Source organism: Artemia sp. Qi Xiang Cuo, chromosome 18 (genome assembly GCF_049724085.1).
Source record: "Artemia sp. Qi Xiang Cuo chromosome 18, ASM4972408v1, whole genome shotgun sequence".
Taxonomy (NCBI): Eukaryota; Metazoa; Arthropoda; class Branchiopoda; order Anostraca; family Artemiidae; genus Artemia; species Artemia sp. Qi Xiang Cuo.
Window position 1 is genome coordinate 56,670,532 of NC_142811.1, and position 13,410 is coordinate 56,683,941.

The window sequence follows — 13,410 nt, forward strand, 5'->3', positions numbered from 1 at the left end:
CAAAGAATCCTTCAAATAATTTCAGGGACAAATTTGCTTCCTCTACTTAAAAAGTTATGGATCATAGATAAGTTTTGTGCCATAGATGTACTGTTAGCCTATTATGACAAACAATTAACTTCAGCATCAAGCCAATTGAGGCCAACACAGTCACAGCTACGCACGCTTCCCTTCTCCATTGAGATATATAAAAAACAAAGGCCAGATTGTACTGAATTTTGCACATGTTACCCATTTTCTTTTCAGTCATGCTAACTTTTTTAATTTAGATTCATCCTTTTAATTTCAAGAATTGGGCTTGCTGCTTTTGTATAGTTCTTTTGTATATTTGTGACAAACTGATGCTAGAAATCCTGCTGTTATTTTACTAAAATCTTGATTGTAATTATCAAGATTTCAAGATCAAAATCAAGATCACCATGACTCCAGATTAATGCCAAATTTTGTAGAATTTCATCTCTATTTCTTTTTTCTATGTCTGTTGTCCATGTTGTCAAGAGTCTCAGTGTACAAATATTACTTATCCTTAGTGTGTTTGTTGCAGATTGGACCTTTCAGCTTACAAGGGTTAGTATTATGATTTGGGCTAGGCCATTGACGCCATAGCCTACTGTTTATTTTAATCAGCATGTGAAATTCTACGTGTGTGCTGCAATTTGTGAAACCAACAGGAGATCAGCTTCAAGACAAAATTTTATGTTTATAAAGGGGGTGTTAGATTTGTTCTCTTCTATGGAGTTAAAACTTGTCCAGCGAAGGCGCTTCATCTCCATGGCATGAAAGTTTTGGAGACCCATTTGTTAAGAAAACTCATAAGGATTCGGCTTTTGAAAGAATCTCCAATGCTGATGTGCTTCACATCTGCTGTAACATTGAGCGCACAGCCACAATTGTAAACAGAAAAGGCTGTGTTGACTTGGCCATTCCTGAGAAGACCCAATGACTCCATCATGACGTAAGTGACGTTAAAACAGTAATGCTAGGCCTATAATGGTATGAAAAAAAAACTTTGCTGTAAGGATTCATAAAAAGAGAGCAAGATCCTCCCTTTAGTTGAAAACCCAAAGGCGAGCTGGACCAGAGACTTGGCTAGCAGTCAGTCCATCAGTGAAGATACTTGGAATTGAATTATCAGTCAGTGGAAATTGCTGGTAAAATGCGTGGGGCAAGAAACTGCTCGATATTCAGCATCTTCTATGTGGTGACGACAGAGGCAGAAATCCTACATTGTTTCAGAGATCAACTTTTGTCAACATGTATTGCATATTACGAAGACTCTATCTGGCCCCAGTAATGCCCCTCCCGGAATCTATAGCAAACAAAATCGAAATATATATGTGGCGTTACATATGGGGCGGTAAGTTAGAATAGCTGAGGAAGAAGATGCTCTTTCGTCCAAAGAAATCGGGAGGTCTTGGTGTTCTGGATTTCCAATACTAAATGAACTAACCCCAACTAATTCGGAGAGAAATGCCCCAGCTTTCATAAGAGATTCAGTCTAGATATCAAAGCAACTGCAACAGAAAGGGCTTCTCATGGCAGAAAGCAAAGAATTAAAAATGGAGATTACCAGACTCAAAACTCCCGAAGAGGAAAATGGAAGATGCCGCGTTAGAGAAAAAGAACCATTTGTAGATTTAGAAAGTTCAATAAGGAATCTGCACTCATTCCCTATGGAGCCAAAAGTAAGAGAGCTTATGTTTCAAGTGATACATACGATTTTGCCCTATCGAAATACAACGTCACGTTTCCTGAGAAACGAAGATAAAAAAGTGCTGCTTTTGTTTTGAAGTAGTGGATGGTGGTTCGGACCACGAGTTCGTCAAGTGCAAAGAAAATAAAGGAATTTTTCAGTTTGTTTTTAATTTGACTGAAAGATATGGAATTAAGTTTCAAAGTGATGAAGAAAAGAAGAAGCTTTTGAAATTTGATATAAATTTGGAGTAAGAGGTAAAAAAGAAGAATTCTCTATGTTATATTATTGGAAACATGTGCCATTACATGTGGAGTAGAAGAAAAAGAAAAAAAGTAGTGAGTTTGGAATATTTTAAGAGTCAAATTGAAAGGAAAGTTGTATTGCTTAAATTCAAGCAAAGAGTGGAGAAAACATTTTTGTGATTGTAATTGTAAATATGTGTGTGAAAAAAAAAGGAGTGAGCAAGAGAGTTTGAGTTTCTGAGTAGGAGAGTGTGTGTATGGGTGAGAAAAGCGTTGCCAGTTTAAGTAAATGGAATTTAGATTTTTTTTTTTTTTATTTTTTTTTTATAAATAGCAGTCGAAAATGCAGAATGTAGAAAATGGAAAGAATAGGAAAAAAGTGAAATTTAAATTTGGGGCGGTGTCGTCAGTTCAACTTGTTTGAATCGTATAAAATAGTGTTTTTTTATGTATTGTAAAAATAAGCTTAAATGATACCGTAATGTTTTTTTTTTTTTTATGATTTTGTTTTGGGTGGGAGAGGAATGTTTGTTTTTGTGTTTTTTTTTCGTAGGATTGGAATTTTAAACAATGTTTGTTTTTAAATGGTGTAAAGTGGCCACCATAAGCGGGGACTTCCTGTAGCGGGAGGACGTCCTCTCTGTGGGAGAGTATTTTTTTTTTTTTTTTTTAGTGATAGTAGTACAATAATGCGAAGACCACTCTTCGGCTGCTATTTTTATGAATTTTAGAGTTATAGGTGGCATTTTAATAGTAACCTATTACGCAGTCCCAGGCTAAATCGTATAAAGCTAGCAAACACGGTATATTATACACTACAAAGACGGATTTAATATTAGGGAATACAAAGACAGATTTAATGTCCATGGTAAAAGCTTGGCAAACACCGTATGCAGTCCGAGGCCAACAAGACCAGTCCAGAACTAGATCGTATAAAGCGACCAGACACGTTATATTTGGAACTGGATATTCAGGGACGAGTCCCATTTCTGGACCAATCAGAGATGTTTCTACGAACGCTATAAAGACAGGTTTGGTTAGGAATGTCTCGTGGGTAAATTCAGAACGATGAAATGAATGGTACAGGCAGAATTGTTATATCTTGTATCATTACGAAGAATGTAAGTATGAAGCCAAGACGGAAATAATGCGAATATTATTTTATTTGGATGGAATGAGAGTTGTAAAAGGGTTAAATGACTGTATGATCTTAATTGGTGATTTGATTTATAGGATAAAACAGAGGACTGTAATTGGGGCAATGTATAATATTCTTTATCAATGGAACAATAGTAAAAAAAAAGAAAAAAAAAAGAGAAAAACGAGGATTATACAAGCCAGTGAAATATATGAACTAAAATGCAAATATTTCGGTCAAGACTTCCGCTTGACCGTCCCCAGTGCAAGATAATAATATCAAAATTACTAATAAAAATCCATGGATACTATAAAAAAAAATTCAATTGAAAGGCACCATTTTTACGATATGAATTTTTTTGTTGATAGCACGACACAAATCATTTATAGTCCCAAACTCCTTGTATGATAATGTGACGATGGGATGTTCAATTAACTGATCTTTTTAATTATTAATAAAAAAAAATTTTTTGCACAAAATTTGTTTTTCAAAAAAAGTAAACAACTCTGTTGAACCAAATATGAAGATAAAATAGAATCAGATAATCTACCAAGCATACAACTACCACAAATCAGTATCAATAAATAAATGAAACCCAAAACAAACGGACATTAAAATAAGTCAAACTCAATACGATCAGAATTTAATCTGAGTAGGGTTCTAAACCCATTGTTTTCTAAAAGCCACAATATAAATTGTACTTTACTGAAACAATTTTTTTAAATGTTTTCACTTTTATAACTTTAAGAAATCAAAATTAATTAAGATTTTAAGGAATAAATATCAGCATATGTATATTAAACTTAAAATGCATATATTTTTACTAAATTCATTTGAATTTTTTAAGTAAAGTACAAATTATATTCTGGCTTTTAGAAAGCATAGGGTTTAGAACCATACTCAGATTAATTTCTGCTCGTTCTGAGTTTGACTTATTTTAATTTCCGTTTGTTTGGGTTTCATTCATTTATTGATAGTGATTTGTGTGTAGGTGTATGCTTCGTAGATTATTTGATTCTATTTTGTTCATTTTTGGTTTAATGGAGTTTTTTACTTTTTTAAACTTATTTTGTACAAAAAGTTTTTTTGATGAATTTCTGTTCGTTTTATATTGACATGGTCTTGTTCAGGGAGAAAGACTGAGCCTCTTCTGAAGTTAAACAAACATCCCTTCCATAAAAACTTTAATACCCCCTTGGCAGAACTTACAACCCTTGCTCCTAATCTATGGGGTTTGTTTCAACCCCAAAAGTCTTGTTATATGATATTTAGACTATTTTGAATAGAATGGCTATCTCAAAAATTCAATTAGACACATTTTGGGACAATATTACCTGTGTATAGGGGAGGAGAGGATAGCTGCCCTCTTATCTCTTTGAACCATAAAAAGACCACTAGAGTGTGTGATTACCAATCCAATGTGCCACCTTTGAAGTTTATATGACCACACTTTCTATAAAAACTCTATATGTCCCCAGTGCATAACTTATCACCCTTGCCTTGAGGGCTGGGGGGATTTGTTATCCTCAAAAACATTATTTCTAAACCTTTCTGATAGGCTTAACAAAATGGCTATCATCCTCAAAAACACTTACAATCCTTGCCCTGAGTGTTATCCTCAAAGACATAATTTCCGGATCTATCAATTATGTTGGACAAAATGGCTATCTAAAAATTTTGATTGGGTGTGTTTTGGGAAATAGTGGGTGCGAGAGGAGGTTTAGTTGCCCTCCAATCGCTTTCGACTATTAAAAAGGGCACTAGCCCTTTTCATTTCCAATCAATTAGCTTTTGTTGGAGTTCCTACAATAACACTTTCTATAAAAACCTTATATTCCCCCAGGGCATAATTTACAACCCTTGCCCTGAGGGCTCTAAGGGGGTTATCATCATCAAAGACCTAATTTCCAAAAACTTTCAACTACGTTAAACAAAATGGATATTTCAAAATTTAACGTGTCTGGTCGCATTATACAATCTAGTTCTGGACTGGTCTTGTCGGCCTTGGACTACATACGGTGTTTGACAGGCTTTTACCATGGACATTAAATCTGTCTTTGTATTCCCTAATAGTAAATCCGTCTTTGTAGTGTATAATATAACATGTTTGCTAGCTTTATACGATTTAGCCTGGGACTGCGTAATAGGTTACTGCTTATTTTAGTTTTTTTGTAAATGTTTAAAATGTTTTCTTTTTATTTTCTATTTTATTGATGCCACTTAGAGGAGAGGAGGTGGGATTAAAATAAAAAGACTGCATCGTCAAGCAAGTGATTCTAGCTGCTCTTTTGCCAGTGCTTCTAGCTGACCGAGTATAATAGTATTTTATAGAGTTATGAAAAACTATATGTACCCTGAACAGTAGCCTATGCTGTAATTTCTCAAAACATCAACAAACAAAAAATCACTATAATAATAATCAAGATGATCGGAAAGTCTATTAGTTTTAAAACAAAACTAGTATCTATTGCAAAAGAGCTTTGATATGAGGGACTACAAAGTTGATTCACATAAACCCGCAGCAATTTGTCCCTCTTTGTAAATTTAGTACCTCTTTGGGTCAGATTTTTTTGCTTAAAATTCTTCACGTTTATTTATTAGATATAGGCCTTTCAAAAAAACCTGTAACGTCAAATATCATAATTTATTTTGTTATTTAGAATGCCTGACGACATTGAACCACTGCTTGATACCAATGAAAACTTTCAGCCAGAACAGGACAACGATGGAGATGATTATCTTTTAAACTCTGTTGATGATGACTGTGATTTGTCTAATACGCCATGCTGTAACCCATCCCACCTTTGCCACCGTCTCATTGGACTTATTCTGATGTGTTTACTTGGATTTGGTGAGAGCATTTATACATTCATAGTAGTGGGGGCATTTAAAGTTCTATGACACCCATACAAGCTACTCCTTTCTTCCAATAGTTTGACAGCGCAAGAAGAAGGCTTAAAGGTGCATCCCTTTTTCCGTGACCAGGTGCCGCAATTTTGTTTCAGTATTGGCAAGGTTCCTGGAAGTCCAGTATTTTTGTATGATTAATTGGAGTGTGGTCAGGATAATACACAACTACTAACAAATAGTTACAAGCCCATCTATTAAAGAGAACGCACCCTTGCGCTTTAAATAGCTTCATAGACACATATTACGGGATTTTAAATGGTCAGATAGGGAAATTAACATGGGATTCCTAAGGGAGCCCTCTGTCGTCACCACACACTCTCGCCTTTAAACGGTCAGATATGATTTTTAAGTCATCCATAGCAGTTTCCCATAGAATTCCCGTGACAGCCCTCCGACGTCACATATACCCTCGCGCTTTAAATAGGTCCATTGAAAAATGGAAACCCCCAATATAGGTCTCTATTGATTTCCCGTGACACTCCCAGGTATTTCCCTTAGCAAGCGTCATTGTTTTTATTGAAAAATAGAAGCTCCAATATAGGTGAATACAAGTTGAATCCTGACGCGCTGCTCCCACCTATCATTTCTGATGATTACCTATACATAGAAGAAGAAATCTAAAAGGACACAGTGTCTTATTTTATTAATAAACAAATTTACATACATTTTTAAAGCATTTAAACTTTTGGGCACCGAAACTTATAGTATAGAGGTAGGAAAGAGTATTTTCAACTAGAAAGTCGTTCAATCGAGGATTGTCACCATAAATCTTGAGGAACTGACTATAAGTATGGCTGCGACATGAGAAAATAAAATATAATAGTGCATGAAAATCACAACTTTTCGTTGATAAATCCTGTACCCGCTTCCGATTTTGAATATTATATTTTCCACTTTGCTCAACATGTTGATTGTCAACATGTTGAATATGCTCCAGGAAAACCTAAGGTATGCAATAGGATTTATATTTGGACATGTAGTGATCCATATTAAATACGTTGATTATTTGACTAGTGTTCATGGCTTCAAGTCTAATAAAACACTGCCTTCAGGGGTAATTTCCCAATAGGTTTCAGTTAATAAATAGATTATAAATGGGAATTAATAAAGGTTCCAATAGATGCGAGATTAATGCAATACTTCGCCTTAATGACTCGTAAAAGTTACACTCTTAATGGACATTACCTGTTCAGGAAATAATTACACTTTGCGAGTCGGACCAATGTAATACAAAGATACTATAAGTTTACACAAACATTTTTTCAGTTATACCTTTTTCGAATAATTATGAATCTCGAGCTAGGGATTGCATTGTCAATTCATTGTCAATTCATTTGTCCATGTTCCTGCAGCGCTAACACTTTTTACAAAAGCCAGTGCCAATTTTGAAGGAATTTCACCATTGCTAAAGGATGAATCAGGATAGATACTCGTATCCATAGCAATATGGCATTGATTCGTGAGTATATGAGGAACGAGCAATTTGATATTATTTCCAGCGACTCGCAATTTTTCAATTGCCAAGGCACCAGAACTCATAACTTGCTGTTTTCGTACATGAAGTATTTCCGATGTGAGAGAGACTGTTATATCGGATGCAGTGCTAAGTTATTTTTGCAAAATAAAATTGGACAGTGCGAATTGTAGTCTTATATTAATCTTAACATTGGGAGGCAGCCATTGGGGTATATTAAATATCTCATGATTTAGTTTCCCAACTTTGTGTAAATCTTTAGTTGTCTCACCTCTAAGTATATTGCTAATGTCAGTGTCTGTTTTATATTCATAACCTCGTGCATATCGTCTCAACTGCTTTGAAGGAATTGGATCCAACAACATAAACTGTATAAAAACTATATAGTGCGAAAGATCATACCTCGTATTGACCAACGTTTTTGTCCCGCTTGCACTGACTCGTCAAAATAAATTGTATAATATACGATTTTCGAAAGATAACCCCTCGGCTGCACGTGGTTTGTCGTTGTTAGGTACTTTAACAATAACCTTTAGATCTATAAATGTCGAAGTCAAATCTATGAAATAATCTTCACTGGAATAAATTTGAAAATGAACATTTTCATTAGCGGTTGTTGCGGATAAAATTGTTCAAAATGTTCGTGTTCTACACTGAAATCTACATTATCCGCATTGAATTGATTTAGAGATGAGTTGACTGAAGGACGAGAATATGTGTGGTAGATATGCCATTTTCTAGGAAAAGAAATCCTTTTTGGATCTTTTTACTTGGCTCTTTGATGCTTTACGCTACCGGGCTGAGTTGTTACTGATGAGTAATGAGGTCTTTCGCACTCTTTTTAAACCTTTTCCGCTTCGTTTCAATCTCTTGCCAAGGGATCGCGCTGGACCTGAGATTTTGTGAAACACTTTTTTGAAAATACTCCCCAGAGCCCCAATCATGTAGTGTAGAGGACACAAAATCCACGGCAACCGATGCAATATATTTTTTGCCAGGGGTAGTGCAGAGCAATATATCTTGGCAAACCAATTTCTGAGACAGTAACCGGACATTGACGAACGACCCCTGCAATAGTCTATTCCATGAGTCAATGTCCTCGGTAGATTATTTGATTCTATTTTTGTTCATTTTTGGTTTAATGGAGTTCTTTACTTTTTTTAAACTTATTTTTTTAAAAAGGCAACCATTGAGACCATTTGGAGACAACCATTGAGGTATATTAAATATCTCATGACTTTGTTTCCCAACAAAGTGAAAATCTTTAGTTGTCTCACCTCTAAGTATATTGCTAATGTCATTGTCTGTTTTATATTCATAACCCAGTGCCTGTCCCCTCAACAGCTTATATGGCATTAAAGCCAACAACATACATTTCATATAAATTACATAGTTTGAAAGATTGTTCCTCGTGTTCACCAATTTTCCTTTTACGTAGACGCTTATTTGCCAAAATAAATTGTGTAGTTCACAATTTCCATAGGATAACCCATTGGCTGCACTTGGTTTGTCGTTGTTAGATTTTTTAACAATAACCTTTAAATCTATAAATGTCGAAGTCAAATCTATGAAATAATCTTCATTGGAATAAATTTGAAAGTGAATATTTTCAGAGAGCGGTTGTTGCGGATAAAATTGTTCAAAATGTTCGTGTTCTACACTGAAATCTACATTTTCCGCATTGAAAAGATTAAGAGATGAGGTGACTGACGGACGTGATTCTTTTGGTGTTGGACATGCCATTTTCTAGGAATATAGATTCTATTTCGATAGTCTTACTTGGCTTTTTAATGCTTTACGCATCCAGGCTGAGTTCAGACTAATCATTAATGAGGTGTTTCACACTTTCTTTAAACCTTTTCCGCTTCGTTTCAATCCCTTGCCAAGGGATCGCGCGCTGGACCTGAGCTTTTGTGAAACACTCTCTTGAGTATCCTTACCAGAGCCCCAATCATATAGTTTAGAGGACACGGAATCCGTGGCAACCAGTCCAATATATTTCTTAGCCAGGGTAGTGCAGAGCGAAATAGCTTAGCAAACCAATTACCGAGACCGTAACTGGACATTGGCGAACGACCCCTGTAATAGTCAATTCCGCGAGTCAACTGTCGTGGCCCAAGAGTAGCAACATAACAATCAATCTCAGGACATACAAACTGAGTTCTATTAGCCATTTTACTAAATGGGTCTAAAATGACATGTAATTGCAGCCAAGCCCTTTTTTATTGCTATAGGATTGCCCAATTCACTTCTTAATGTTAACTGACAGAGCTCCAAATACGAAGTATTGACTGGAATGTATTGAAGGTGCTTTATATTGTAGTGGTGAATATGGTCATTAGAGGTTTTTCGTTCAAGAACACGTAGGAGGGGGAAATTGGTATTACCAACTCTTGATCTCTCGACAAAGGATGCGTAAAGATGTTTACAACTGTCCGAGGAGAAAGCGGGTGGATACTCAGCGAAAATGACAAGATTCATGCAGCTAGCGCTTCCAGCACTTTAACCATTGAGAAAAATATCACGGAAGCCAAAAAAATATCTAAAGTTATCGAGGTAAACGACACTTTCGTTGTCATTGGATCAACTAATATATATTTTGCCCTCTTTCATGCAATAGCTTAATTGAAAGGCACCATTTTTACGATATGAATTTTTTTGTTGATAGCACGACACGAATCATTTATAGTCCCAAACTCCTTGTATGATAATGTGACGAAGGGATGTTCAATGAACTGATCTTTTTAATTATTAATCAAAAAATTTTTTTGGCACAAAATTTGTTTTTCAAAAAAAGTAAACAACTCTGTTAAACCAAATATGAAGATAAAATAGAATCAGATAATCTACCAAGCATACAACTACCACAAATCAGTATCAATAAATAAATGAAACCCCAAAAAAATGGACATTAAAATAAGTCAAACTCAATACGAGCAGAATTTAATCTGAGTAGGGTTCTAAACCCATTGTTTTCTAACAGCCACAATATAAATTGTACTTTACTGAAACAATTTTTTTAAATGTTTTCACTTTTATAACTTTAAGAAATCAAAATTAATTAAGATTTTAAGGAATAAATATCAGCATATGTATATTAAACTTAAAATGCATATATTTTTACTAAATTCATTTGGATTTTTTAAGTAAAGCACAAATTATATTCTGGCTTTTAGAAAGCATAGGGTTTAGAACCATACTCAGATTAATTTCTGCTCGTTCTGAGTTTGACTTATTTTAATTTCCATTGTTTTCTAAAAACCACAATATAAATTGTACTTTACTGAAACAATTTTTTTAAATGTTTTCAGTTTTATAACTTTAAGAAATCAAAATTAATTAAGATTTTAAGGAATAAATATCAGCATATGTATGTTAAGCTTAAAATGCATATATTTTTTACTAAATTCATTTGAATTTTTTAAGTAAAGTACAAATTATATTCTGGCTTTTAGAAAGCATAGGGTTTAGAACCATACTCAGATTAATTTCTGCTCGTTCTGAGTTTGACTTATTTTAATTTCCGTTTATTTGGGTTTCATTCATTTATTGATAGTGATTTGTGGTAGGTGTATGCTTCGTAGATTATTTGATTCTATTTTTGTTCATTTTTGGTTTAATGGAGTTCTTACTTTTTTTTTAAACTTATTTTGTACAAAAAAATTTTTTGATTAGTTTCTGTTCGTTTTATATTGACATAGTCTTGTTCAGGGAGAAAGACTGAGCCTCTTCTGAAGTTAAACAAACATTCCTTCCATAAAAACCTTTAATACCCCCTTGGCATAACTTACAACCCTTGCCCCTAATCTCTGGGGTTTGTTTCAAACCAAAAAGTCTTGTTATATGATATTTAGACTATTTCGAATAGAATGACTATCTCAAAAATTCAATTAGACACATTTTGGGACAATATTTCCTGTGTATAAGGGAGGAGAGGATAGCTGCCCTCTTATCTCTTTGAACTATAAAAAGACCACTAGAGCGTGTGATTACCAATCCAATGTGCCACCTTTGAAGTTTATATGACCACACTTTCTATAAAAACTCTATATGTCCCCAGTGCATAACTTATCACCCTTGCCTTGAGGGCTGGGGGGATTTGTTATCCTCAAAAACATTATTTCTAAACCTTTCTGATAGGCTTAACAAAATGGCTATCATCCTCAAAAACACTTACAATCCTTGCCCTGAGTGTTATCCTCAAAGACATAATTTCCGGATCTTTCAACTACGTTGAACAAAATGTCTATCTCAAAATTTTGATTGGATGTGTTTTGGGAAATAGTGGGTGTGAGAGGAGGGTTTGTTGCCCTCCAATCACGTTCGAATATTAAAAAGGGCACTAGCCCTTTTCATTTCCAATCAATTAGCTTTTGTTGGAGTTCCTACAATAACACTTTCTATAAAAACCTTATATTCCCCCAGGGCATAATTTACAACCCTTGCCCTGAGGGCTCTAAGGGGGTTATCATCATCAAAGACCTAATTTCCAAAAACTTTCAACTACGTTGAACATATTGGATATTTCAAAATTATGATTTCATGTGTTTGGGGGAATTGTGAGCGTAAGAATGGGATCAGTTGCCCTCCAATTACTTTTAATTATTAAAAAAGGGCACTAGCCCTTTGAATTTCCAATCAAATCAGCCCTTTTTAAAGTTTTACGACAACACTTTCAATAAAAACCTTATAAGCCCCCAGGGCATAACTTGCAACCTAATTATATAACTTAATTATATAAAGATATAATTTCCGGATCTTGCAACTGCGTTGAACAAAATGGCTATCTCAAAATTTTGAATGGATGTGTTTGGGGAAATGATGGGCTTGAAAGGGGTGTTATTTGCCATCCAATCACTTTTTACTATTAAAAAAGGCACTAGCTATTTCAATTTCCAATCGAATGAGCCCTTTTTGAAGTTTCTATGACAATGCTTTCTATAAAAACCTTATATGCCCCCAGGGCATAACGTACAACCCTTGCCCTGAGGGTTGTGGGTAGGGGGGGGCGGTTGTCATCCTCAAAGACCTAGTTTCCAGAACATTCAACTACGTTGAACAAAATGAATATTTCAAAATTCTGATTGGTTGAGTTCGGGGAAAAGGTAGGCTTCAGAGGGGAGTTAGTTGCCGTCCAATCTTTTTTGACTATTAAAAAGGGCACTAATCCTTTGATTTTCCAATCGAATGAGGCTTTTTTCAAGTTTCTACGACAACGCTTTCTATAAAAAACCTTATATGCACCCAGGGAATAACTTACAACCCTTGCCCTGAGGGTTGTGGGGGAATTTCCTCCTCAAAAACATATTTTCTATCTGGAAATCAATTACGGTGAACAAAATGGCTGTCTCAAAATGGGGATTGGATGTGTTTTGGGAAATACTGGGCGTGGAAGGGGTGTTAGTTGCCTTTCAATCACTTTTGACTATGAAAAAGGGCACTAGCCATTCCAATTTCCAATCGAATGAGCTCTTTTCGAAGTTTCTATGACAACTCCTTCGATATGAAATTCCCTGGTATGGAAAAATAAATAATACATTGTGCCAACATCGTTCTTTACTTAGGCAGCGCTAATGCGCTTTCTATGATATGTTAATCGTTAACGACCTGTAAATCATTTGGTCTAAGTTTTATATCATATGTACAATTCTCTCTTAGTATATCATGCGTATTTTTGAGAATACAATCTACAAGAGCAACTTCATACCTTCCCTCAAATTTAATGGCAAGGGAGAGTTTCGTCCAAAAATCGCTCGTTTTATTCAAATCGTCATAAAGACTCTCAGAAACATTGGACATGAATGTTACATTAAAACCATTAGACATTATGAACGTCTTCAGCGAGTATCCACGAATCAAAATCAGAGTTGTATCTTAGTCAGCGAACAAGCAACTGTCGCTTGCCCTTGCGAGTACGAGCCTTTAATACTTTTTAAATTGATAGAAACCA

At 35.0% G+C, this 13,410-nt stretch overlaps 1 protein-coding gene across 1 annotated transcript in view; it reads left to right on the top strand.

Moving 5' to 3' along the window:
* Positions 1–13,410, top strand: part of LOC148941686 (lysosomal dipeptide transporter MFSD1-like) — a 167,856-nt gene that overhangs the window by 12,021 nt on the left and 142,425 nt on the right. Inside the window, exon 2 of the mRNA XM_089104223.1 lies at positions 5,737–5,927. Within this exon, the coding sequence (XP_088960349.1) occupies positions 5,738–5,927 (190 nt within the window). The 5' untranslated portion in view covers position 5,737. The remainder of the gene's footprint in view (positions 1–5,736; positions 5,928–13,410) is intronic.